Below are 27,116 nucleotides of genomic sequence, written 5' to 3'. Positions count from 1 at the left end.
CTTCAACGCTCTCTACCCCAAGATTCTCACGATAGCCATCAATCATGGGCGTTCAAACAGCTGGGGGAACCGCATTGAAACAAATCTCTCACTTCTCCCAATCGCGTGCAACAACCCTGGTAAAACTCAGTAAAGCCCTTACGGCGGCCGGTAGAACCCCTCGAATCAATAGAAGTTAACAACAAAAACGGCATAGCTCACCTTAGCGACGTGCTTGTACATACTCTAGGTGGCCTAGACGGACAAATTCCTCAGAATCCAAGTCCAATTCAACGGTTTCGGTACACCGTTGAATTATATTCGGCATTGCACCAGTCCAGATCTGATTTCGATTTAGCAAAGAGAGCTTCTCAATGCATGCCTCAATGAATGAAGAGATAGACTATCAGGGCTCCGGGAGCACTGTGATCTGTTAGACATAGCCCTTCACCCCCAAGAACTTCACATGATAAAGGCCGTTGCTTTTGTCAACACTACGTGTACAAGCTAACTTGTCATGAGGGGATCCGTACACTTTGTTGGCTAGCAAATACACACTGCCCTACACACTGCGCTCGTACCTGGACAATCGTGGGGCCCGCTTCTTCTCCCTTGAACATGGGATTGCCCATTATGCAATTCTTTTGTACAACCCATAGAAATAAGTAGGCATATCATTGCATTGAAAGATTCGACCGGTTTCAGCACACATCTCAGAGGTCAGAATGGGCGAGATGGATCTGACGTCAATTTATTGAAGGGTCTGGACCTGTACAATCATATATTGTGAGCATGTGAGGTTAAAGCAAACCAATTATCTTCCTCAATTATGTTACATAACGTGTTCTGAACGCCTCCACAAAATCCAGATTCATGCCGTCGTTATCATAAGCGGATACTCCATTATCCAGGTCTAGCGGTAATGAAACAGCAGTGTCAGATAGGGATCGTAGGTCAAGTATAGGGATCATTGAAGGGCGGCCGTGGGCGCATTGAAAAGGAAAGACACAACGAGCCAACCTAGAGATCAAGGCCTGACAGTCTCCAAGGTCCAGCGGGTCATTGAACATGATAGCAGTGCGACAGGCACGAGAGTTAAGAAGATCCATGATGCCTTGAGGACATCCATTCATAAGCTGAACCCACGAGCGCGAGGCAGATGAGGCAGATGTTCCTTTGTGTACCACGTCATCGCTGTCTGATAGTTCGAGATCCTGGTCGGCATCTTCGTCTTCAAATGCTTTCTTCCACTGGAATGACTTCCTGCCATCTTCCTCACTTGACCAGATCTCACGTCTCATCAAGTCAATCAGCACACGAGGCTCGAGTCGACAGCGTTCAGCTATTAGAACAGGAAGAGTATGCACGGCGATCAAGACAGTGGAGTTGGTCTTGCGATGTGTCACATACTCAATACCCCAGACTGAGAAAAGACTCATATATTTTTGGAAAAGATCGCCTTCCGTCAATGAAATTTCGAATGCTAAAGAATCAACCTGGACAGTGCGCACTCGACTTCCCGACTCTAAATTGTCATCTTGCTCAGTAGAAACGAACATTTCCCCGAACAACAATTCAATTCGACACCGCTCATCGGCCGCGTGTTGATCTATTAAAAGCAGAACATCGTCTGAAGGCCCCTCCCAATTGAGATTGACAGGAGTGGTATGGGCCTTGGCCAATATGAACTTTTTGTCCACCTGGGCTATCACTTCGGCAGTCTTGAGCGCACGGCGATGAATTTTTCCTCGATATTTGGCAACCTGTGCTGTATCAAGCGATCCAATGCCCTTGAAGCAGTCGTGCGAAGAAGTAATTGCACTATGCTGATGGGCAGACTCTGTGCCCAAATTTGGTATTGGCATTTCTGTTCGGCTGAATGAAGGATTGTCCCATGTCTCCAGCAGGTTTTCAATCCAAGGGGTTTGCACTGGATGCTTGGAAAAGGTATCGATATGAGAGGTGGGAGAGCACTGGGTAGCTGATGACTTCCGAGAGTACATCGTTTGGCCCGTTCGAGGATTAATCATATAGGCCAGCTTGGTATGTGGATCGATCCAGGTGATCATCTTGTCTGACGTCGAGTCTCCAGGGACTTCCTTTTCTTTGTCTCTGCCTTCAACCATTTTATTAACGGGCATTAGAAGTATTGTGCCCTCCTGGCTATCGTATCGACGGCTTGGCCTATGCTTAGGGAGGGTAAACAAGGAACTCTCTCCCTGTACTACACCAGAAGCCGCATGAGAACGCTGAGGTGCTCGATGCATCGGAGAATGTCCTTTGAAGTCCTTGGCGGCTTTTACCCTGGACCAATTGGCGAAGCTTTGGCCAGAGTTCGGGGACTGGACTCTTGAGAATGATGGGATCTTCAGACGATCGCTGAATGCCTCTTCTGTGCCCGAAAGAGATTGGCCTTGTTGAAAGGGGCCACGAGAACTGCCAGCTGATTGGGATACTTTGGAACGGATACTCCGTTTTTTGATTGATGATATGATCTGCTGTTTGCTATTACGAGGACGGAGATTTTGTTGCTTCAAAAACTCATGGACCATGGCCCCAAGTATATCAACTATACGTTGAATCGATTTCGCCGATTCTGGAAGATGCTCGGATCCATCATCATCTAACTGAATAAAATCATTCGTGTCAATGCGGATGTAAAACATTGGCCACTTATTGGTGGAATTTGCCCAGCTTCGAGTACTTGCGTCACTTGGGACATCAAGCTGATCCACCGAAGACGCAGGATGTGGAACAGAGCTTCTGCTAGACATGAGTCCAACATTACTGAAATCTGACGAACCGAATAGCCGGTTCACTTCGTTATAAAGGACATTCGAGCTATTGCGCGAGAAAACCGGCTCCTTCCCAAAAGAGATGAATTGACACTTTCGAGTCGGACTGGGTTGGAGAGATATTGCTCCCCGAACCACAAGACCAGAAACAGACGCTGAAATTTCACGCCAAGCATCCAAACTTTGTGGTGTGATCATTCCAGATTGTGTGAGAATCAAGCCGATACGTTTGAGGTCAAACTCCATCTGAGGATGAACGATGCGTGTTTCGGCCATGGAGATAGTCGCAAGACGAACGGATATCCGTTTATTTCTTTCCGTATCGAGAAGGACTAGTTTTGAAAATCGAGGATTGGCCAAAAGGAGAGACACCAACGAGTTCCTAAGATGGTCCCACTCTCGTTCTAGCTCGTCCGGCCGCTGAAGAGTGAGGGCTCGACTCTTGACGCGGACTGGCATGTTACCAAAAAGATCATTGACAGTCACAGATGTGCCATGGCTCGCAGACCGAAGCACTTGATGTGGCGGCGCAGGGTTTAGCCGAGCCACGGGCGTCGAATGATGAAGAATGAGTGAGTTTGTGCATGGATGACGAATGTGACGAGAAGTCACAGTGAGCAAAGACAAGGAGGCCAAGGAAGCCAGGAATAAGCCCTGGTGGCCATACAAGCCACTCATTTTGAATTTAGATGTATCTATTGCATATGTTAGCCATCATATAGTACGGCGTACAACCTCAAGGGTGGGAGACATACGGTGAGGCTTGCCCAGCCCTCCTGTAACCTCGAACTCGCTTGGAGGAATTCCTTCGCCATCATCTTCAACTATACAGCCACCACGTTTAAAATCGACAGTGACGAATATAGTATTTGCATTAGCATCCAAAGAGTTCTTGACTAGCTCCAAAATGACACCAGTCAGATGCACGATCGCTGTAGATGATTTGATCTTTGCAATCACATCAGAAGGTAGCGCTCGTATGATTGATTGGGAAGGAGGCATTGACATAGTGGTTTGTTTGTTTGTATTCACGGGGACATGGCGCCACACGATGCGTGAAGAGAGACCCCAAAATTGATTTGGGAAACACAATAATGAATACGCGTTTCAATCATGGTAGTCTGTCATTGTCGCTACGAGCCCTCCAGATAGATATCAGCCAAAGATTCACAAAGAATCAAATATCCAGAATGTTGAAAATACGTCAACTAGAAGTCAAGATGCAAGGGCACATGACGTGTACGGATAAACAGTCTCCCCGCCCGCTCCATCTGTGTCGGCACGGCTCGTACCCCAGGGCCATAATCCCTTGCGTACCTATAACCTTTCGCAAGCCAGAGTTGGGAGTGAATAGTTTGCCTCTTGAAGCTAGAATGGCTACTGCTGATGGTCCAGCGAGGGTGCATGGTAAGTACAGATTGTGCCCGTTGGCCGTGAACCGCTGCTAAGGGATTCATACAAAAAGACCGGAATGCACGTCGCCGTCCATTCTCGAGCTGGGTGAAACGCCTGGCGAACCTAAAGAGCTCATCTGACTCTACGACAAATCGATGGACCAACAAGCGCTCCACGGGTAATAAGGGCAAGAAGAGCGATCAAGGAAACAACCCATATCCGCTTTCTGGGACCATCAACCGTGACACAGGGACTCCGACACCGACCGACTCATACACAGGCGATCACTATAGTGGAGAATCTCGCTCTAGGAGCGACCCATCTTTGTGCTCTGGCTATGAGAACCCGGCTCCCCTGACAAGCGCAAAATCCGCTGCGCCAACCATTTCAACCAACGGCGACGCGGCATTCTCCGAAGCAGCATATTCTAAAGCAGGCACATTAGCAACTGGCACTGAAGGCTTCAGCACCCGCGGAGGAGGAGAGGGTAGCACTTTCTCGTCACCTGCACCCTCAATTCGATCAATGACTACTACCCTCACCACTGTGCACTCCGCAGCACCCTCGACCCAATTGTACAACGCACAAAACAGCCACAATGGACACCATCATGGCAGCTCGACACAGAGCTCTTCGAACCAGCAGATTCAATTTTCCCACCAATTTCCTTCTACCTCACCCGCTACCGCAGTCCCCCCGCACCTGGTGCCCCCAAACCATACGATGACATACAGCGCTGCGACCGCAAACAATGCCTTGACCGATAACGCATCTCTTCTCACTTTGGCGAGCTCATCAAAGCGTCGTCGCCGCAATTCCCTGGATACAAATGCGTCTGTACGCGGATTGGCTCCGTCTTCTGTTTTTGGCGGTAGTCGGGAGAGCCTGCCGCTGAGTGTTCTGAGTGGACATACAACTGAAGCATCCAACACTTCTGTGTTCAATGCTCCGGGGGTACTGAGCCGACCAAGTATTGTTGGGCTAGCTAGTGCTGAACGCATCAGTGTCTACTCGGCCTCCGGGGCAATTCCGCTAGCTAGCACCGCTGCGGAGCGTGGCAGCTTCTATACCACCAAGCAAACTGTCAGCGGCGATACAGCCAGCATTCGCAGCGGTGCCCAATCACACAGTCGGAATGATAGTACTGCCGCTAGTATCGCCGGGGGTATCAGCAGTCCGTTGGCCATGGCTGGTCGCATGAGTCGAAGAAGCTCTGGCTGGGGCGAAATTACTGGAGAGGAAGGCAACGACGGAAAGCCAGTTGAGAAAAATGAAGATGAAACGGCGCCCAAGGAAGAAAATGGGGTTTCCGTTGAGCCACTCAAGACATAATTCCCTAATGCACGTACCCGCATGGCTCTTACCGGGAGCGATCGAACGGTGAGGTGTGCTGTGCTTGAATGAAGTTACGCATGGACGGTACGGAAGCTTGAGCAAAGTAACAGCGATCCTTTCTTACATAATGACTTGATGCATGGAAACCTTCCAAAGGCCTGGATATGTTTAATGGTTTGGCGGCGTTTTTTAGGCTGGGACTTTGATACCCTATGCGCTATGGACAAATTAGTTTCTACTCAATCCATATTGCCTGTAAGTTCAGATCTTTCGTGTATTCATTAGACCATCCCTATCACACTCCCAATGAGTAATTTTTACATGTACACACCATCCGTATTTGATACCTACCCACCTCTAGCTGCCAAGACCAATTGGCCTAGACACAACCTTTCATCGGCGCCGAATGATCATGGGCATATCGTACTGATACACGAACCAGGCGTTTTGGTAGTTCCACTCATGTTTGGGGTCAACCAGTTGAATCTATATCACGAGTTAGCGCCAAGAATCCAAGAAACGCTCATAAGCCACTCACATCGAATAAGCTGTACAGCGTCGCAATCAGCTTCTTGATCTCTAACATGGCGAGATACCGGCCCATGCAAACCCGGCCTCCGCCACCGAAAGATAAGTCGACAGTATCCTTCATCCGACGCAGGCGACCCTCAAAGTTCTCCGGGCTTTCATTCTTGCCCTGCAGCCAGCGGTCTGGATTGAAGTCGTCGGCATCCTCTCCGAACACTCCGAAATCACGGTTTGTGACGAAGGGGTTGATACCGACCTTGGTGCCTGCAGGGAGATATCGTCCATCGGGAAGCTTAAACCCACCCTCTGGGACGACGCGCTCGAAGATCATGGCAATACCGGGGTTGATCCGCAGAGCCTCACGAATGACGGCATCCAGGTATGGCAAGTCGCGAATCTCCTTCCAGGGAGCGGGGGTAGAGAGACCGGCGGATTTGAGTTCAGTGGCAAGCTTGGCTGTCGCAGCCGGTGACTTGGCGAGGTAGTAGAGGGTAGCACGCATGGTGGCGGAGCTCGTGTCGCCTCCAGCAAGAATGCTTAGCATTAGCCAGTTGACAATCTGGTTGTCGTCGACCATGTCGGGGTGCGTTTGTTTCAGCTGCACGTATTTGTCGAGCGTGTGGTCGACAGTACCCGTGGATATCTTTTTCTCGGCAAGCTCCGCCTGGTACTCGGCGACAACCTTGAAGGCGTAGAGAACACCTGTCAAAGTGGGTTTAGGCCCGATGCGCTTAATTGGGTTCTTGTCCAGGAGGTTGTCAATCCATGGAATTTGAGAGACCTAGTGTGACGTGTTAGCCATCTCCCCTGTCCCATCCGAGTCGTTGATGTCGGAGTATTTACTGGTGCGAAGTATTTCAATCCAGCAGTCGAGTCTGTGATTAAATTGTCGACATCCTTCTCCTGGTCAATGAATCCGTAGTGTCGGCCAAAGCTGTAGTTGGCAGTGACATCCCAGGCGACTATATGATGTGTTAGCTTCAGTCTACACGGGGCACCAAAGGTGCTTGAGAGTATACTCACAGAAACCAATCCATTCATCTGCCGGGCAAATCTTTCCTGCATTATCACCATCCACGAATCTCAGTGCGAGCTTGTCCACAAACTTGGTTAATGTTTCATCGATCAAGGGCTCGTATTCCAGAACTTTGGTCATGCTCCAAAGGCCACGAATAGGTCGGATGTTCTGGTTGTGCCAATCTTCATCCTGGGTATTGAAAAGATTCGACATTCGATGACCTTCAAGCAGTACATCATTGGGGCGGTACATATCACTCTTTACATGTTTACGAGATGTTAGCATGGCTTATTTCCACATCTGACAGCAAAGGATTGTCTAGGAGACGATGTATCCAACCTTTTTCCATGGACTGCGGGTGGAGTAAATCGTCCGAATTAGATTCGGGTCTGATATGCTCACGCAATTGGGCCCGACTTGTACAGCTGTGCCATATTTCCGGTGTAATTGGACATTCTTGAGATCAATACGTCCACCATATGCATGACATGCACGCCAAAAATCAGTGATCTTGGCTAACGCCGGGCCAGGGATGGCTCTCAAAGGCGAAAAGAAGACATTCACAATCAGCCTTGCGACAATAAGCAGACCCAGAGTGGCCAAGGCCTGGGCCCACAGGCTGGAAGGAAGAGAGATCATCTCCGGCATGGATAGGTGGAGATTCTGCGCTCGCACAAAGGTACGGGCAGTGCAGCAGGAGGTTTCCAGATCCAATGCACGCTCCCAATAGAACTTTGTGAGACGTGTAGCGCGGTTGACAGGTGCAGCTTTTCAAAGCCCTCGACCACCATATGCACTAGGGGCTAAGATAAGGGGGGGCACCCGATTTGACCAACATTTTTTCTTCGATTTTCAACACGAGGCGTGGGAGTGGGGACCATTGCGGAGAAAACAAGTATGAACGGCTTGAATGACCGGCTTTGTGCTCCGACATGTATACATATTGTACATAGCGTAGAACCGTTGACAATTTTCAATATGGAAACTATACCCAAGTGGAATTTTAGCGTTCATCTTCAGACGGGGGTGAGCGGATTGTGGAGTGGTTAGAGAGGATCAAGCATTATGACTGGCTCTAAGATGAAGCCAGTTTACTAATTCAGCCATAACAACCTTGGCTTTACAGCGGCGCCACCCTAGTGCCCGGAGGATTCCATGGTTTTGAGACATCGCGTTTAATTAGCCTATCTGGGAAAGATTGTGTGGCCTGCTCACTAATTTGGGCCTAGTAGATCCACTGTGTTAGGCGAGTGAATGCACATTGTCAACCTTGAAAACAGTTTTTCGTTAGATCAGGAAGCCTGTAAACCAATCAATTGGTTCTCTTTCTGGAGTGTCTCTGAGACCGCGGGATATGAGGTCCACCTGTGACAATTAGGTACATTGCTGTCTTGACTTTTTATCGGACTTCGCCCCTGTCAAATTTCACTTCGGGTTAGTCTAGTTTGGGATGATAGATATCCTCCAGGGTTGTTGATAATGCTTAACTCCCCTGGATCCCCACACCCTTGTAATCATTCATGGCGCATGTCTGGGGTTTTGTATCTTTGAACTCACGGGTATACCCCGGATTGTGATTCAGGTCAGCAGTGGCGAGCCCTCAGGATGTCGTCTAGCGGAGATGCGTCTCTTGCTCTAGGGAGCCAGGCTCCTACGGTAAAGGGTGTGATGTGGACGATGTCAATGATTTCGTTGGTTTTCGTTTTGATGCGCTTGTACGTGCGACTATATATGAGGAGAGTATTTGGCTGGGATGACGGCATTGCAATTGCGGCAATTGTGAGGAACTCATTTCTCTTCGTGACCGATTCGGATGATCTTGCTGACCTCGTTTCTATAACAGTGTTGTCTCGTTGCATACGCTGCTGTCAGTCATGTCGCTGCAAACCTGGGCTTAGGCCAACACCTTGAAATCGTTCAGAAAAATCCCGGCAACCTTATCCAGGTGGCACTCCTGTGCAACATTGGTGAATCTCTGGCGATCATGGCATGCACACTTGGAAAGACCTCCTTTGCTGTCACGTTGCTTCGAATCGTGGTCCACAGATGGATGGTGATCGTGCTATGGTTCGTGATAGTTACGATGAACATTGTCAATATTCTGGCCGCACTCTTCGTCTTTCTGCAGTGTAAAGATCCTCGGCATTTGTGGAATCCGATGATACCATCAGAATGTTGGCCATCGCATGTCTTTACCAATTTCTCTCTCTTTGTTGGAGGTAAGTCATCATGCATAAGTCTATTTCTTTTGGTTTGTTGTTCACGACTAACGCGCCAATTACCTCGCGCAGCCTATTCTGGAGCACAAGACTTTGTCTTAGCACTACTGCCGTGGACGATTGTCTGGAACTTACAAATGAGGAAGAAGGAAAAGCTTGGTGTCGCCATTGCTATGAGTCTTGGAATCTTGTAGGTCCTTGGGCAGAACCCCTTAACAGACAATTAATTGTCGATGCCACGTACTGACTGGCTTGTCTCTCCGCAGCGCGGGTGCCGCATCCATCGTCAAAACCATCCACCTCGTGGCTCTCTCGGCCAAAGCCGATTTCACATGTACGTCACTGACTACGTTTGTTATTTCTTTCTCGGAGACTGACTTTTTTCTCTCTATTTAGGGGAACTTGCTCCCTTATTAATCTGGGCGGCTGTGGAAGATGGACTTGCTATAACCGCTGCATCTATTCCCGCGCTTAAGCCTATTTTGACGAAGATCTTTCCCAGCACGAAATCGGACAATTATAACATGATTTCCTATCCACGCCTGCCGCCCAGTCACAAGGTATTCGACAACTCCCAGGGCGAAACGCATACGAACATCGGGCATACGACTGTTCACGATTTAGGAAGTCAAACGGCAATCCTAGAGCCCATGTCCCCAAAGGGAGAGAATATCAACATGACAACCGAGGTCTCGGTGACGTATAACCATAGCTTGTGAAGGACCTTTGTTGAAGCATACCAATCATACGAGAACCAGGTAGCGGTCAACTTCATCAAGAAGTATTAAAAGCAAATATAATCATTCTCTATAGACGGTTTGAGCCATACTTCATGGCCAGATGGCTCATTAGTTCTTATCAATGCCTTGGAACATGCTTGCATATCATTGCACAAATAAATGCCAGCTTAGGCTTAATTACTACCATGGCACTAGCCTACCAGGTCCTTCTCACCAGTCTACTCTTTGAATACTGAAACTACTTATATCCATGATCAAGGTCAACAGGCAAAAAGATAGGCGCATGACGTCCATACACAACCGGCGGAGGACATTCACTTGCCCTATACTTCTTTGTTGTCATTTTGCTTCACTGCGCTCAGCAAACTATACAATCGTATAGGGGATAAAAAAGCGACAGAAGATTATCGCCCGTAAGCGAATAACAGGACCAGCTAATCTTCCGGCCCGAAAGTTCATACGAAAAGCAAAGTTTTGGAGAAGACTGCGATTTGATTGGGTACAGAGTACAAAGATGCTCCTTGCACTGTATCGCAGATTATTTACGAGACATTTCCAAGATTGCTTAGGTGATCAATTGAGAATTTTGTGGTTTGCTTCCTAGGTTGCCAATTCCGTTGAAGGATCAAGAAACAAAACCTGTTTCAAAACTGTGCTTTCTACAGGCTGGCCTGCTAGGTTTTAGGTGGAGCCCTTTGATCTAGCTATAGGTCTAGGTCGTGCTAGGTAGCGTAATATGTACTAGATCTAGGGCCCTTAATTAGATCGCACGTGCGTATCGGCGATATGGCGGACCATCTTGTGGGGATCGACTTTAGCGGCCTTCAACCACAGTTCTACTACCTTGGACCCCATTCATATTCTTCCCCTTTCTTGCATGTTAATCCTAGCAATTGAAGCATTTCCATGAATACCTGAATACCCCCAGGCTCAGCCCACGGTTGGAAGCTTGATCCATCAACCTCGATGAAGGGCAGATTGCCTATCAGCAGACTTCGTCAGTGACACACAGCTGCTCGTGGACCTGCCTGGGCATGCATGCTCAAGTATCACATAAACCCATCGCATCGTCATTCCAACCAATCTTGGAAAGTTTATCTACCTGAAGCCTGCACGGCGGTCACGTTTCCAGCTCAAGAATAAGTCAGATATCATTCGTCTATGTGCAGAGCTCGGGCTTCAAACGTCGCAAGATAGCGGCGTTCGCGTACCCTGATATCCCAGCTAGGGACCAAGACATCCTTTCCGATGGTACCACAAATGAGCCATTCTCAATCTGTTCTGTACATGGTACGTATGTCGGCCCTTCTTTTGCGGGGATCGATTCTTTGCTTCTTGTATCAGCCTACTCATCTAGAGATAGCTCACCAGCGGACGCGTTTTGCGCGAAATCAGTAACTCATATCGACAAGTGAAATGAGCAGTCTGTCGCATACCACCATTTAAGTCTATCTTCACAGACCGGAGTCTATGTCGCGGAGTCCGTGTTCGGACAGTCTGTCTGGCCTACCGGGTCTCCCTTTACCGCATCCCAAAGTGTGTATTCTGGCGGCCAGTCAGTTTGCTACTTCCCCAGAAATCGTTTCTTAGACATACCTAAGAATGAGATCATCGCCCTCCAATTGCCCGACAACTATAATGGGCACCTTAATCCATATATCAGTCTGAGGCGATTGCTCACACCAGCTGATCTCGACAGCCTCCGAGAATTGTCTCCAGACACGGTCGGTGTCAACGTACTTATCACAAGCTTCCTGATTATTAAACACAAAGCGCACGTACATGATGCGTACAAGGAGAGTTGGCCTCTTGACCTTGCCGGTCTTCTTATCTTTTTCCATCTCACCCAATACAAGCTCACTACAGGACCTGTGGAGTCCGACAACGTCCTCAAAGAAACCTCGAAACAAAGAATCAATGACTCTGCCGCGTGCATTCATTCATAATATAGTGAATCCAATAGATAGTTCCAACACTATGACATAATGTGCGGGATATGTACATAATTCTATCAAAGTATGGTTTTATCAAAGACGGAAAGATTTCAAAGTCACTTAACTTTTAAATACCCGGAAGTGGAAGGAAATCCCAACAACTTGCGACAAAAGCAACGACCCCGCCCCACGTTCAAGAGTACAACTTCTTCTCATGGGTGTGCAAGCCATGGACATTACCCTCAGTCTGCGCGCTTGCGCTTCTCATTTCAAAACGAACTGTTCCATCGTTCACCCCATTGTGCAGGGCAACAAGGTCCTGCACGCCAATATCCTGGAGAGAATGCTGCACACCAGCAACAAGGTAGGGGACATACTGGGTGATAGAGCCACGATCAATGACGGAGCCCGCAACACCCTGCGCAACCTTGACCTTATCATTTTCAGAAAAGTACCGGGAAGCACCGGCGTTCTTACCAGCGCCAGTCTTGCTCTTGTCCTCCATAACCGCAATACTGCCCATGCCACGGAAAGCCTTGACCAACTGTCCTTCACTGCTCATAAAGTACTCGCCAGGAGACTCGGTGGTGCCAGCAAGCAGGCTTCCCATCATAACTGCTGAGGCACCCAGTGCAAGTCCCTTGACGATATGGCCTAGATTCTGGACACCACCATCGGCAATAGTGGGAACACCGAAGCGCGCGGCGAAGGCAGACACACTGCGCACGGCTGCAGCTTGAGGCCGCCCAGCGGCCATAACTTCCTGCGTGATGCACGCGGAGCCACTGCCCATACCGATACGCAGACCGTCTGCACCAGCAGCGATCAACGCCGCGGCTTGCTCGCGGGTAACAATGTTTCCGCCGATAACGTCAATATCGGGGAAGGTCTGCTTGATGTATTTGATCATAGCAATCTGGAAGATACTGTGGCCCTGGCTGCTATCCACGACGACAATATCCAGGCCGGCATCGACGAGCTTCTGAAGACGGACCTTATCTGCCTCGTGGGTGCTGATGGCCGCCGCGCAGAGCAGCTGCTTGGATGGAAGTTTTGATGCAAGAGGGTAATGAATGTTCTTCATCAAGTCACTCCGGGAGAGCAGGGAGATCAGGCATCCATCCTGATCCACAATTGGCAGCTTTCCCTTCTTCGATCTCCGGAGCACTTCGTTGGCTTCGGCGAGAGTTGTGCCTGCCGGTGCAGTGACGAGGTCTGTCACCATAACAGCCGTGACTGGGTCCTCGTGGTTCTTGTGGAACTGGATGTCTCGGCTGGTGACGATTCCGAGAAGCTTCGAGTGGAGGGTTCCTTTTTCTGTGAACGAAACCAGGTAAGGATCACCAAACGAAACATACAGAAAAAGAGACACCAAGGAGGAATCCAACTAACCAGTCACCGGGAATCCGCCGAATCCCCACTTAGTCTTCAGTTCCTTTGCCTCTCCGACTGTTGTCTCCGGAGACAGAACGATGGGATCCTGGATGAAGCCATTTTCATAGCGTTTCACCTTCCTCACCATCTCAGCCTGCTCGTCTGGCGGGCAGTTATTGTGGATAACACCCAGACCTCCCAGAAGAGCCATATGGATGGCCATGCTGTGTTCGGTCACAGTGTCCATGGGAGAGGACAGCAGAGGGGCCTTGATAGTAAACCGCCGGGTTACTTTGGTTTCCAACGAAACATCCGATGCCGGGAAGGCTGTTGGCACGATTAATGGGAGTCCATGAGATAATGCGCATTGTCTTACTGATAGAACCGGGCAAAATCAGGAAGTCATTGTATGTCAAGGCTCCATGACTATCTGAGTCGAGAAGAGTGTCGACGTGGAGGCCATCTCCAGGATACTCCTTGAGGACTTCCAAAGCCTTGGTATAATCCAGAACTTCGACCATAGTGCTGGATTCAAAAAAAAAATAAAAAGATAGGAAAAAATAAACTAATAGGTAATGGGGATGGGGGGGGATGATTCCCAAAGGAAGTCAGAGGGGCAAGGGGGGACTGGCCTTTTAACATGATTCTGGCAGGAGTAAGTTTAGCGTCAGGCCTTTTTCTTTTCATCTGCGCCCCACAATGGCCGATTTAATGGGTTCTACGTTTTTACAGAGTACGGACACCTCCGTAATGAACCCGTTCTAAGTTCAGCGTGTTTCGTAACAGTTTATGTACTTTTGTTACAGGCTCGAACTGAGGCATACCACCTGGGTAGAGGACTGACCAATCAATATGAAACCAAGGGTATTAATAGACTGTCGGTGTAGAGCTGCACGCGACTCCAAAGAAAGATGTCAAGACAAGCCTTGACGGTCTCAGCACTACTCCGTAATGGGTACGGACTTCTACCTGTACTTGACGATTTGCCCAACGCTAGAAGAACGCCGCATATTGACCTGGGCTGAGCTTCATCGCCAAAGGTCCATCGGTGTCTCCGGTCCAGGAATGACATGGAGAATCAAGACATTCCGAGACTTTGTGGTCCATGGGGGTCCGCACCTCTCGAGGGAGCGGCTGCCCGCGCACGGGCTGCCGCATGCCGGCCCCACAGAACCGAAAATTTCGATGCGCTAACCTCCCATGGGAGTCTAGATTTACCGCTTCGGGCTTCTTATGTCTTATATTATCTCCGTGGAGTCTGATTCTGATTTGCTTTGTATCTAACCTACACGGATTGGTGGAATTGATGACGTTTAGGCAAGCTCTGCTTCGATCAAACTCTCCGCCACGCCCGGATACGAAGATATGTTGGCCGACTTTAATCCTGCCAGGAGATATATCTTCATTTAACTTCTGCCCTTTCCCTCACTGCCAAGCGGGGCAACGTAATCATATCCATATTAGTTGCCGCTAGAATTGGCTTCTCCTCGCCGACGACAATCTCATTCAAAAGAGCTCAAGAGTATCTCTTCACTGAAGTGACGTAGGCACAAGGCTTGCTATAATCTTAACTGCATCTTCATCCCGAAGCCATAGGTAACAGAGTGCATGTAGTATGGCCGAGGGTATTTGACTGGCTGCGGCGTCCATATTTTATGAGCTGTGGCTTCGAATTGGCGGGATTTATCGGCCGGCTAGCAATGGGTTGCTCTCGATCTTGGAACACGAGTCTTCCTAGAAGAGGACTGAACTCAGAGGCAAATCTCTCGAGCTCGTGCTCTCTACCACCGCCCACATTAAGCAGCAGAACATCGACGACAGGGGCATCAGACCCGGAAAAAAGACGCTCTTCCTATCTTGGACGGGAATATGGTCCCTCGACGTACAGTTCACGCTAGTTAGAACCTGGGGGCTGTCCATGCATGTCTTGGGTCTACATCACTGCTTCTGCCATGATGTCTATCACTTTCCAAGTTTCTGCGTTTTTAACAGTACGACTGGGGTTGGAATTACCAGTGGTTTCGCAACATTGTACTCTGTCTTCTTTTAGCATGCGTGTATATACTTTCCACCAGAGTGGGTCAAGTGGGCCATATATGCTGGTGGACGGAGTACTCCGTCCATGTACGTAAGTCTTTATTGGGCCGGTGCCAGGCGGGTGACTGTGCTGGGTCGCCCGCCCCAATCCTGTTCCAGGAAAAGTCTATCGAATTTGGGTTGGAACTTGTAAAGTAACAATGCATCTCTTATATACGGAGTACAATTCAAAGATACCATAGTATTATTTTCATATTACATGCAGTAAGAAATGTTTTTTTTTACAAAGAAAACGTAGGAAAGTACGGAGTAGATCTTTGATATCTCAGCGTATGTCGGGTAACCTTCCCTGCTTTGGTACTACGGGTTACCACATCCTAATACAAACTCACCGCCAATAAAAGTATTCAACTAGACCCATTTCGTACAACTGAGAGAGCTCTTCAGAGTACAGGATCTTGAGTCGTAGACTACCAATGCATTGGCCCGGATGAGACCGAAATAACGGGTGATTTAGCTCTACTTTTATTTACACCTCTACCAATGGAGGTTCCCGTTCCTCTCCTAGGTCGAAACGCTGCTTCTGCCAGAGATTATAGTACCTCTCGCGTTTTTTCAATAACTCCTGATGGCCTCCCCTCTCCACAATAGCACCATCATGCATGACTAAGATCTGGTCCGCCAAAACAATGGTCGAGAGTCGGTGAGCGATAATGAAAGTGGTTCTCTTCCTACTCAGTCGCTTCAATGCGCCCTGAATCTCAGATTCAGTTTCCGTATCGACGGCACTTGTCGCCTCATCCAGGATGAGGATCGGCGGATCTTTCAAAAATACTCGTGCGATTGCTAGGCGCTGGACCTCCCCACCCGACAATTTAACACCTTGCTCGCCGACCTTGGTATGGTAGCCTCGGGGGAACGACAAAATCCTGTCGTGGATCGATGCGGCTCTGCATGCATCGTATATGTCTTCGTCTGAGGCAGAGAGCTTTGCGTATCGGAGATTCTCAATGACTGAGGCATTGAAGAGCAGAGGATCTTGTGGGACTACACCGAGAGCATCTCGCAGAGACCCTTGCGTTATATCGCGGATGTCGTGGCCGTCAACCTTGATGCTTCCTGTGCTAACATCATAATATCGGAGTAGCAGCTTCGTGATAGACGTCTTCCCTGCCCCAGTAGCGCCGACTAGGGCAATCGTCTCTCCTGGAGCAGCAGAGATGTTAATATCCTGGATGGTATTTTTTCTATCGTCGTACGAGAAACCGACGTGCTCAAATGTGACACGCCCTTCGACTAAGCCAAGATCTAGAGCGCCCTCATTATCAGTGACGGTAGGCTTTATCATGAACAGATCAAGAAGGCGCTCCGCATCGGTAAGCTCAGAGACGAGCCATCGGTAATCCTTCGATAGATACTTGATCGGCCAGATTAGATAGTCCCAATACTGCATGAGAAAGACAAAGTCTCCCGGAGTGGCACGTCCTTCGTGAACTTCACGGGCGACAAGGTATGCAAGCACAGCGAATGTACCAGGGAAGAATGCCTCAGTCAGCCCGGTCGTATACGTATCTTTTCGGGACCAATGCTTCTTTGCAAGCAGATGCTTGTCAACAGCCTGTCCGAAGCGAAACCGTTCATACGAGAACATGTTGAAGATAGACACCGTCTGCCACGCCTGAATGGCCTGGTGCATCACCCGTGCCTCTGCGCGTTCCGCCTTGGTTTGCCGACGGCGATTTTCCACGTTCCAGCTAGATGTTACAACTTCCAAAGCCGTGAATGTTAACGTGGCCACCAGCATACACAGCGCAGTCGATGAGTTGAACTTGTTGTACAGAAACAGAAATGCAACAAGCATATCTATAACGGCAGGGGCGATTTCTGAAATCGCGACCTCCAAGACATTGGTGAGCGATTCACCCTGCTCAACAGCCTTCATCACCTCGGCCGAGTCTCTGTCAGAATGAAAATCCATTGCCAGACTCATGACGTGGTTGAAGGCGGCATTCGTAAGCTGCCGGTACGAGAATTGCTCGATTGGGATTTTGGACAGGGATGTAATCATTTCTAGGCCCGATTGGCCGTGGAGAAGACTTAGGGCTAAGTAGATTCCCAGCTCTGAACCGGGCAACTCTCTTGCGAAGAGCTTGTCCGCAATAATGCCAAGCTGGCGAGGGACCAAAATGTTCAAAACACGATCGGCAATTAGGCACAGGATACAGGACAGGAGACAGGCTTGGACTTTGAAGTCCCTTCTTGGAATAAGGAACGGCAAAAAGACCTCGAAACTGTGGATGTAACTCATCCAACTGCCAGTCTTGCGAAGATGGCCGGTCTGAGAGTCGTCTGACTCATCACCGTCATCATCAGAATCTTCCGAATCCCGATCTTCTTGACTGGAGGATGATTCGAGGATGCTAGTGGATTGGCATGTCAGGGGTGCGGTGCCGTATGAATCCTGGTTGTGGTCAAGACAGGGGCTTGTCTCCCCCTCTTCCTCCGGCATGAGTTTCTTTCTGTATGAAATGGAGATGATCAGGCAGTATATCAGAGCCCCGCCAACAAGAAGTAATCGAATAGACTGTATGACAAGAAGCGATTTATGACGAGCGCTCGGTTCTGGATCAATTGCATCGAGAACCAATCCCGGGATGCCAAAGAGGAGCGAAATAGAGGAGAGACCAAAAAACTCTGGGACAAGAACATCCTTGCGAAGGCAGGTTGTAGCCCATGCCAAGGCGAACGTGGTAGCCGCGAATATTTGATCTGGAGTTTGATCAAGACTATAGCGCTGTCGAGAAAGGATGATCACTTCAGAGATATGGGATCCCGATATGCACAAAACTAATATAACTGGGAGAGCAGTCTTCCGTAGAGATGTAGTCTTGGAGGGCTTGTCGCGTGTTTTGCCATTGTAGTTGATGAGAAAAGATCCAAAGACAAATAGTAGGGTGACTGCTGTGGCCGCTGCATACAGCATTTGGGCGGTCATTGGGAGTGCTGTCGTCTTGAAATTGAGCACTGATCTGTCTCCTAGTACAGTCCAAGGAAGCCTTCAAATATGAAGAAAAAGAGTTGTGAGTCACATCAAACCCGTATAATGGAGGTCGCGAACGTCTCAGCATTGCTCATATCATCGAGTCCACTTGCTTCTCCTAGTCGGCTGAATATCACTTCTGCCTAGCCAAGCTAGTGTTCGTTCCTGATGAGAACCTTCGCGCGTGCTGTTGATCCCATTCTGAAATCGATCCTAGACCCGCTAATTTACCCTTCAGAAACTCACACTTTATTTCTCGCCCTGTACCCGACATAATCTGAGCCCCTTTCGGCAAAATGGTAAGACATTGTCCCCTCGAATATATATCAGTTTTATTCAGGAGATGGTTGGATCTGAGCGAGGGTTGTCTTGGGTGCGAGCGGATAAATAAAGTGTGAGTCATAATGAGCCATACCTACTGTACTTAGGTACCTAGGTAGGTGTGCCACTCATTCATAACTCTCTCATTGGATCATATTGCCAGGCAGTACAACATATTTTGGTCATCTCAAGGTCAAATTCCTGATTCCACAGGGTTGATGCCCAAATATACCTGCAATTTGCCTTATCATAGACTTAAATCAGAATACCTCTGGATTTCTGTTAAAAACAAAGGGGACCTTGTTGGTAATGGGGCCCTGCCTGAGAAAGGTTTTTTGGTTATAATGTCATATATAGGTAGAGTAGGTCCTTCTTTAGAATTTTTATCATGTCTCAGGGTCTTAACAGAAATTTCATTTATTGCGCACTATGCTGAAGGCTTGAATTTCCAAGGTACTTTACTTTAATAAGGTTTAAGGGCGATCTCGCGCCAACACATAAATCTCTTTTGGTTAATATTGCCAGGCAGTATCCAGATTCGCTCTCACTTTACAAGAGCTAATTATGTAGTTGCGTATCATATTGGAGCATGAATCGAATTCAAAATTCAAGTCCATCAAATTGGAGTATATAAAATTAAAGCCTAATACCCATAAATTCAAGTTCATAAAATTGAAGTGAGTCAAATTCTACAATAGCACCACTAAGCATCGATCTTAAATCTGATAAGGATAAGAATGGATCATCTTTTCCCAGCAGGTATATCTCTTAGTTATATATATTAATACAGTATATATCATATTTCAATTTATACTTCAATTTTGTACGCTATTTCTGCAGAAATGAAAGAGACTGGAATAAGTGTCCACGGGTAATCGTCTTTCCACCCTTTCAGGATGGGAAGACGATTAGAAGGCGGTAAGAAAATATGCAGTATCCAACGAGAGGGTTATGCATCGCTCCCAATAATCGACCGTGAGGGTCGCTGTTAGAGTAATTCGGGGATTGAAATTTCCTGCCAGTTTGATATCAGGCATCTTCAGAGATGTTTAGGTACTGACCCTGAAAAATGATGCATCTAGGCTTTGGCCCGCCATGCCCCTTCGCACTGTTGTTACTATTTCAAAGGAGTATTTTAGTGTTTCGACTTGATCCAATCTTGACCTCTGCGCGATCTCGAAGGCCTGATGATGCTCATTTATCGCCATTTTGGGTGCCAATGCGCGTTCCTAAACGAAGCAGTCTCTCGATTGTAACAGGCATTACTCGTCGTAGTTGCACCAGGTGAGCTGCCCTGTTGTGTGGTGACTGAACATGTCAAAGATCCACACGTAATGCTGTCTCGTGTTACTGTGATTGAAAAATTGTATCAGCCAAAGCACACTCTCTAGGAGTGTGTAGAAAGCCTCTTGCTGGGGGCGTAAATCTTTAGGAGAGAGCCTGCATTGCTCATCATATCATTTTTCAAAAACGGTCAGACATGGACCGGTGACACCTTTTCTGACATCGGTATCCCTGCAGCGAGGTTCTCGATAATCAATCATTGGCATGATCCTAATCTCAAGCTGTATTTGTTTCGAAAAAGTGAGCGAACGTTTCTTCCTCAGGAGGTTAGACTTAATGGGCTAGCAGGAACGCATCGGATATCCTCCTGCGATATCATCTACTATCAATATCAGCTGGAACAGGTAGCCTGTGTGCTGATCGGCTGAAATACTCTGAACTAATTTTCTCAAGATGGACATTGATATGGATGTGAAGGACATACAATGAGCACTGAAGTGCCTTGAAACGGGGGTGGAGCGGCTTGGCTACACTCGAAGAGTGAAGGATAGGATCATCCGAAGGCTAGCATTATATAGGGAAGAATATCATGACGTTGCGGGGACTATGACAGCATGAAGTTGTGGGATCCTCAATAATAATGGATACTATACAGTTTATGTATATTAATGTGGAGACAACAAGGAAATGATTCCACATGCCTGCCCATTGTATCCACCATTGAAATGAGGATGCTCGTGATTTCATAGCCATGGTGATTCCAAATTCAAGAGACCGATATGGTTCTATTCTTTGTAAAGCTAGTGGCCAGTGCACTGAAGTCAAGGCTAAACCACATTGAGTTTGAATTTTACCCTTGTAAAAGTCTGTGCTTGATCAAGAATCTTAGCGTATGGCTTACATCGTATGTTGAGATGAGATGAAACTAGTCAAGTCAAATGGGAATCGCCATGGAAGATAAGCTGTTAAAATGACCTATGCTGATGAATAATTCGGAGCCACTTCGGAAAAAGCTGGGAACCACTTCACCTGAACACGAAGGGCGTTCCTCCAGGGCTGGGTTCCATGCTGACAAAGCTGTCAAGGTCCGCCAATCAGCGCTTGCAGACCCCGATCTCGGTGCCCGCTTCGGTGTCTGTTTTGTGTGGAAGCCGCGTTTGTCGCTTTTATTGAAAGTACTACGCCGTACTGAGGGAAAAAATGAGGCATTGGAGGATTTGGATAGGATAATGCGTGACTCGTGCGGTATACATTCCCAATCCCAAGCATATGCAATAAAATATATTAGGAAAATATACAGAGGATCACCGTGGAGTTGCCTAATTCAAAAATGGAAACGTGGAACCGAGCATTTAAACTCGGTGGGCTCCGATTCTCGGCCTACGATCAATTTGATTTCCATGTTGTATAGATATTTCGAGATTGACATGGAGCTTGGGAAGGAACAAGTGAGTAGGGTAAATTGGAAGAGTAAATAGTATAGTACACCACGTTGTATATTATAGAATGGATTCAGAGACAGAACCAGTGTGTGACCGGATCGGGAGGCAAATGAAGGCAAATCGGGAGATTAATCATCACCCACCCCTCCGACCCCCCGGGCTTCCCCCCACTGAACGTTCAAAGAAAAAACCCACTTGTGGCCCCCCAACTTCTGTCTCCTTCTCTCCGGCTTCGATCGTACAACATCGCCAAATTCACGATTCAAACGAATCGAACTACTGTCACCTTGCAACAGGTGCTTCGCCATCCATCGCACTCGCGAAGAATTCGCACCGAGCCGCTTTCGGTATCTGAGTCACGTCTCTCCGGCTGCGCAACGCGCATTTCCACACAGTTCGGCATCGAGCGGCTTCTTTAAAACGGGAAAGATATCATCATGGCCAACTACAACGGGCGTCGCATGCCCAACTTCTCGCAATACCTCGATGACTTGAATGCAATTCCCTCGCCCTACGACCAGGCCCAGCAGCAGCAGCAGCAGCAGCAAACTACCTTCAACGATGAGGACCTAGCTCTATTCACCAATACAGAGTTCTTCGAGTTCGACAAGTTCACCGACTTCGGGGTTTTGCCTTCATTCCCCGAGGACAGCAAGACACACGAGGCCATCTCAGACCAATCTGTGCAAAATGACGATCTGAAGTTCTTGGATTTCCTGAATGGTAAGTCTGGCTGATTCCGATTTCTGTCTTTCGCATCGTTGGGTAGTCCCGACTCCTGAGCTGCATGAATTTCCTTTGATCACACCATATCCCGTGGACTTGTTCACAATCATGTCTTATGAGACCAATGCCTACATTTTACATGTTTCATTGGTTGCCTTGTGAATTCGTCATTCGTGTCTATTGCACGAGCCATGTCTTGGCTAGCAATTTTGGCGCTTCATGCGCTTCATACCCTGAATATCATCCCCTGTCCTTTCACAGCTATGACCTCCCTTGAAAAGTTTGATCCCTGCATGTCATCCTTCCCGTGGCCCTAGCAGGGTTTTTCCTACTCAAAATTGACTTTGGTCGTTGGCGTGAATCCTCTCCGCTATTACGCCATTTCACGTGATCAGCACCCCATCTTGGACTTGCGGACTCCCAACTACTGGATACAGAAACCCACGATGTGGATAATGTGTCGAAATTGAATGCTAATGGCTCTACAGCAGAGGGATTCAATAGCATACCCGATTACCAGCCTGACCTGACTGGCTCTGATGTCCAGGTGCCCATGCACACTGCCCACTTTGCGGCGGTTCCGTCCGTTCCTAATGGCCCTATGACTGCAAACCAGGCACTCATTCAACCCGCGCCAATCAACACCGCCCCGAAAGTTGCCCGGGCTCCATCTTCTGTTTCTATGTCGCCTTCTACTCCGGTCACCGGCACCAAGCGCAAAAGCTCGTCAAACTCAACCCAGGACAGCGCTGAGGAGGCTAGTCGTCAAATGGCCGAGGAAGACAAGCGCCGCCGTAACACCGCTGCCAGTGCCCGCTTCCGTGTGAAGAAGAAGCAGCGTGAGGCTGCCCTCGAGCAGACTGTCAAGGAGACCACCGACAAAAATGAGATTCTTGAGGCTCGCGTGTCTCAGCTCGAGCTGGAAAACCACTGGCTCCGTGGTCTCATCATGGAGAAGAACGGTGCCGATGAGCAGTCTGAACAAGACATCTCGGATATGTTCAAGAAGTTCTTGGCCTCACAGAAGCCTGACGGTTCAAGTATTTCCGACCTGAAGCACGGTGTGGGCACTACTGTGTAACGCATTGTCCTTTGCTAAAAGAAAAAGAAAAAAAAAACGGCAAAATTATCAAAAAAAGAAACCCCAGTCTTCTTTGATTGCCCTGCTACTCTACTCTGCTGCTTCAGGCGGTGACTGTCCTGGGCTTTTCCCTGTTAGTCCCATCACTACCTTTGATTTCTTGTTCATAGTGTTCATTTCCAGCGATGTTATTTTCTTTGTTTCTAGCAGCCAGAGCTACTGCAGATTTTATCTTCTGCAGGTCGAGGGGGTTGGTGGGTGGATGAGTGATGACCTCTTTCACGCAGTTTTAGGTATTTTAGAGTTATTCATACGTTTCAGCCCAGCTTTTATATCTGCCAAACTTGCGTAGACTATCAATCAGAACAAACGCCCAGAGAGCCCCCTTGCACCCGCATAATTTAGTGTACACGGGGTATACGTTCCACAGAGTAGGTACTCCGTAGACCGACCGAGCTTGGCATTAACAGCTGACTGATCCACCCAGGAAGCTCCCGAGGTCCCGAGGTCCACATCCTGAAGTTGCAGAATTTGACGAAAGAGGAAAGATTATATCTACACCTATCCCTCGCAAAACCATCAAGAAATGCTAGATTTTCTAAAACGCGCCTTGTGGAAACCACGCGCAAAGGTCTACGGTCTAGACCATGCCGTCCTCAACATCCAGCTCTCACAGCAGAGTATGTGGATGAATATGGGGTACTGGGAGGTAATTCCACCCAAACAAAGACCATCTAGACAATTGTCTTGCAAAATGAATTTGTCGAAGGATCCCACGTTGACCACCTCTTAGAACACAAATGACTTCCCAGAAGCCTGTCAAGCACTCCTAGATCAGGTTCTCACGGCTGCGCTATCAACAGAGAAGGCATCTGCTCTGAGAATCCTGGATGTCGGATGTGGGTGTGGTGATCAGTCATTGTATCTGACAAAGAATTTTCATGGCTCTTCTTATACATCCCGGTCCGGCCCTGAATCTAGGACTGAGACAAGTACGGCCATCCCTGGCTCTGTCTCTAGTACTCAATCAGATACCCAACCATCGGAGTTAGGCCTACGGTCTCGCCATAGTCAGGCCAAGCTACAATCCCCGTATTCGCTACCCCTAGACACCTATATTGGAATCACGCTGGAGCCAGCGCAGGCTGCGCTCGGCTCACGCCGCATTCAAGATATGCAGAGAGAGAGCGAGGACTGTATCAAGGCAGATATCTTCTGCGCAGACGCTGCGGTCCCGAGCTCTTGGTCCGGGAAGTTGAAGCAATCAATCACAACTCTTGCAGATGCGTCAACCAAACAAAATGAAAATGACCACACATCTACCTGGCTCCTGGCCTTGGACACAATGTATCATTTCCGCCCTTCACGCCTACCTCTCTTGGCCTATGCACACGATTCCCTCAATGCTTCGTTCATGGCCTTCGACTTAATACTATCTAATAGCGTAACATGGTACGAAAAGATCCTCCTGCGCCTCGTGTGCTGGGGGACTAACTCGCCGTTTGGGAACTTCGTTTCCGAGAAGGAATACGTGGAACTGCTTGTTGCAGCTGGGTACAATCCTGCGCTCATTGAGATCCGAGATGTCTCACAACACGTTTTTGGGGGCTTGGCGGGCTTCATTAAGCGCAGGGTTGAGGAGGCCAGGCCGTTTGGGATTAAAATGGGGAAGTATCGCGCAGCGAGGTTTGCTTTTCAGTGGTGGGCCAGGAGGGAGGTTGTTAGGGGAATTGTGGTGGTCGCGAGAAAGGAGTGAGGGTTTGGATGTCCCAGCAGTTCGTCTTGTGTGGTGTTAGTATGATCCTATCCTGCTAAATAGCTGAGAGTAAATCAGCTCTTCACTCATAAGGCGGGACTTTCAGCGAGCGAGACCCGATAGAGTGTCATTTCGTCGAACAGTAGTCCCACAGTCTGCTTTGAATCCTCTCATCCATACAACCTCACTTTGATTACATGTCGTTGAAGATCTCGGTAGATATAAGCCCGCAGGTTGGGTGCGAATGTCCAAATGATACGCCAATCTCCAAAGTAAACGACTTGGCAGCAGGGGCTTGGGGGACAAAACCAAACCGTCGCCAAAGTGGATCATTATTTAATTCAGTACAATTTGGCAGAAATGGGGCTACTGCTTGCGAGGATATGTATATACACATAGCTGTGTTGGACAGAAAAAAACGGAATAAACATCTTCTACGGAAAACCTCCTTGACAATATTGAAGCTCACTGGTTTCAATATCTTTAGACAACACAAATATAAAGTCCTCTTTTGAAGATGCCGACCCGAGTCTGGTCTCTGATTGTTCGCTCGGCGCTCTGGCACGCTCCACAGATTTCTTGCGCACGTCGAACAATTTTGTTGGCACCTCAACCGGCGCACGCCAGACCAGAGTCAAAAATGTTCATCAGCCACTGCCGGTCATCCGAAAGTATATCTATGTGACGCTTTTCAGGTGTGGTCTTTGTGTTTACATGGATGTAGACTAACTTGTTTCGCGATTGGACATGACGGACAATCAACTTTTTCATATTCCTCTGGGCGGTTCCAATACGATGAAGCAGCTCGTATTGGGGACCGAGTTATCGCCTTCGATATTGCAGCTATGAATGATGCGGTTACAGGCTATATTGACCATGGGGAGGTTACCGAACTTTCCAAGATGATCGGAGGCATTCAATCGTGTACTCACAGCTACCATGGAGGACGAACTCAAAGCCGTTGTCCAAATTCCATATAGGCGCATAGTGTCAAAGACATACACCACTGCTAATGAAGCCGCTGCTCTCACCTGTCTCCACTCAAAAGAAATCCCACGGCCAAAGGTTAACCTCTGCTGTTCAACGACGGACAATCCAGTCGGAATATATTGCCATGGAATGTGCATCAGGCACCCTAAGGCTTTTTGTAGCGCGCTGATGTATCGAAATGATAGCGGGTATGAAGTTCCTAGAAGAGATAAGTCCCCATAATCTCCTATGCGGTTCAACATATATATATATATATATATATAAAACGAAGGGTGGTGGGAAAGAGCGCGATTGCCAGTTTCTAATGTGATGAGCTCCAGACTTCACGTGGATCATGACTTGTACGACTGTGCTGTTGACAGAAATAGGTCTTTAGGTATGGACCTTATGGAAGGTTGTACAGAAGATGAGCTCAAAATTATGAGCTAGGAAGGATGGTCTTTCCAGAATAAGAAGGCTAAGAAATTTTCATTGCTCTATATTTTATATATGCGGAGTACGGAGTACTCCGTTGGGAGTATATAGTGGGCTTGTGTGTGGGCCATAGATGCCCAATCTCCACTCACCTGAAGGGTATATGGTGCGATGGACACCAAATGAATAAATTTTCTTGACTCCATACTCCCTACACTATACTGACTAAAAAATCTCTGCTCGATCAGCCGCCGAATTGTATATATTCCATATGTTGTATATTGTGCTTAATATAGCAGCACATGCAAGCCTCGTGGCGGCCTGGATTCATCATGACGTAACCAGGCGGTACCCCCGAGGTCTGCTACCAATAGCTTCATGAATTTTCGCCTGAGTTCCTGAGAAAAAAAGGAACGCTATGAAGCGACTTATCATTCATATAGCATCTTCAATACAAATCATAAGCTATTTCGATATATATCCTCGTTGTTAGCAACATTGAAGTTCTAAGGCTTCCGTTTTACCCGATAAGTTCGGCAGTTATACCAAGTTGAAGCCGCTAAATGGTGGGTCTAGACGATCATAGTTGCTTTCGGCGTTCCTTTTTTTTTAGGAAAAGTTTTAGTAAACAAATTGCCTGCGCTTAGATGGCAAAAAAAAAAAAGACTTTTCCCCTACATATTTAAGGCACCCTGTACCTTTCCGATC

The 27,116-nt window shown here is 48.0% G+C and overlaps 10 protein-coding genes across 10 annotated transcripts; 5 read left to right on the top strand and 5 right to left on the bottom strand.

The window, feature by feature from the left end:
* Nucleotides 1-806: 806 nt before the first annotated feature.
* On the bottom strand, nt 807-3,776 carry N7500_010862 (putative DNA mismatch repair protein (Mlh3); the record flags this gene model as incomplete). The annotated part of the gene is made up of 2 exons (XM_056682000.1): nt 807-3,469; nt 3,530-3,776. The coding sequence occupies 2 exons, from the start codon at nt 3,774-3,776 to the stop codon at nt 807-809; spliced, it is 2,910 nt and encodes a 969-aa protein (XP_056527409.1).
* A 188-nt stretch (nt 3,777-3,964) lies between these two features.
* On the top strand, nt 3,965-5,501 carry N7500_010861 (uncharacterized protein; the record flags this gene model as incomplete). The annotated part of the gene is made up of 2 exons (XM_056681999.1): nt 3,965-4,181; nt 4,240-5,501. The coding sequence occupies 2 exons, from the start codon at nt 3,965-3,967 to the stop codon at nt 5,499-5,501; spliced, it is 1,479 nt and encodes a 492-aa protein (XP_056527408.1).
* A 396-nt stretch (nt 5,502-5,897) lies between these two features.
* N7500_010860 (cytochrome P450) lies at nt 5,898-7,698 on the bottom strand (the record flags this gene model as incomplete). Its single annotated transcript, XM_056681998.1, has 5 exons — nt 5,898-5,990; nt 6,043-6,813; nt 6,876-6,994; nt 7,056-7,308; nt 7,453-7,698. 5 exons carry the CDS (start codon nt 7,696-7,698, stop codon nt 5,898-5,900), a joined length of 1,482 nt encoding a protein of 493 aa, XP_056527407.1.
* A 957-nt stretch (nt 7,699-8,655) lies between these two features.
* On the top strand, nt 8,656-9,988 carry N7500_010859 (uncharacterized protein; the record flags this gene model as incomplete). The annotated part of the gene is made up of 5 exons (XM_056681997.1): nt 8,656-8,829; nt 8,894-9,269; nt 9,342-9,459; nt 9,536-9,603; nt 9,666-9,988. 5 exons carry the CDS (start codon nt 8,656-8,658, stop codon nt 9,986-9,988), a joined length of 1,059 nt encoding a protein of 352 aa, XP_056527406.1.
* Nucleotides 9,989-11,530: 1,542 nt separating this feature from the next.
* Nucleotides 11,531-11,793, bottom strand: N7500_010858 (uncharacterized protein; the record flags this gene model as incomplete). The annotated part of the gene is given in 2 exon segments (XM_056681996.1): nt 11,531-11,594; nt 11,606-11,793. The coding sequence occupies 2 exon segments, from the start codon at nt 11,791-11,793 to the stop codon at nt 11,531-11,533; spliced, it is 252 nt and encodes an 83-aa protein (XP_056527405.1).
* A 343-nt stretch (nt 11,794-12,136) lies between these two features.
* On the bottom strand, nt 12,137-13,838 carry N7500_010857 (uncharacterized protein; the record flags this gene model as incomplete). The annotated part of the gene is made up of 3 exons (XM_056681995.1): nt 12,137-13,260; nt 13,336-13,644; nt 13,694-13,838. 3 exons carry the CDS (start codon nt 13,836-13,838, stop codon nt 12,137-12,139), a joined length of 1,578 nt encoding a protein of 525 aa, XP_056527404.1.
* Nucleotides 13,839-14,268: 430 nt separating this feature from the next.
* N7500_010856 (uncharacterized protein) lies at nt 14,269-14,511 on the top strand (the record flags this gene model as incomplete). Its single annotated transcript, XM_056681994.1, has 1 exon — nt 14,269-14,511. The coding sequence occupies one exon, from the start codon at nt 14,269-14,271 to the stop codon at nt 14,509-14,511; it is 243 nt and encodes an 80-aa protein (XP_056527403.1).
* Nucleotides 14,512-15,883: 1,372 nt separating this feature from the next.
* N7500_010855 (ABC transporter ATP-binding protein) lies at nt 15,884-18,349 on the bottom strand (the record flags this gene model as incomplete). Its single annotated transcript, XM_056681993.1, has 1 exon — nt 15,884-18,349. One exon carries the CDS (start codon nt 18,347-18,349, stop codon nt 15,884-15,886), a length of 2,466 nt encoding a protein of 821 aa, XP_056527402.1.
* Nucleotides 18,350-21,878: 3,529 nt separating this feature from the next.
* On the top strand, nt 21,879-23,248 carry N7500_010854 (putative bZIP transcription factor (MetR); the record flags this gene model as incomplete). Its single annotated transcript, XM_056681992.1, has 2 exons — nt 21,879-22,164; nt 22,656-23,248. The coding sequence occupies 2 exons, from the start codon at nt 21,879-21,881 to the stop codon at nt 23,246-23,248; spliced, it is 879 nt and encodes a 292-aa protein (XP_056527401.1).
* A 586-nt stretch (nt 23,249-23,834) lies between these two features.
* On the top strand, nt 23,835-25,004 carry N7500_010853 (uncharacterized protein; the record flags this gene model as incomplete). Its single annotated transcript, XM_056681991.1, has 2 exons — nt 23,835-23,957; nt 24,042-25,004. The coding sequence occupies 2 exons, from the start codon at nt 23,835-23,837 to the stop codon at nt 25,002-25,004; spliced, it is 1,086 nt and encodes a 361-aa protein (XP_056527400.1).
* Between the last annotated feature and the right edge of the window lie 2,112 nt (nt 25,005-27,116).

This window comes from Penicillium coprophilum, assembly GCF_028826855.1.
Source record: "Penicillium coprophilum strain IBT 35676 chromosome Unknown utg000007l_segment0_segment0, whole genome shotgun sequence".
Taxonomy (NCBI): Eukaryota; Fungi; Ascomycota; class Eurotiomycetes; order Eurotiales; family Aspergillaceae; genus Penicillium; species Penicillium coprophilum.
This window is presented reverse-complemented; position numbering and strand designations above follow the sequence as displayed.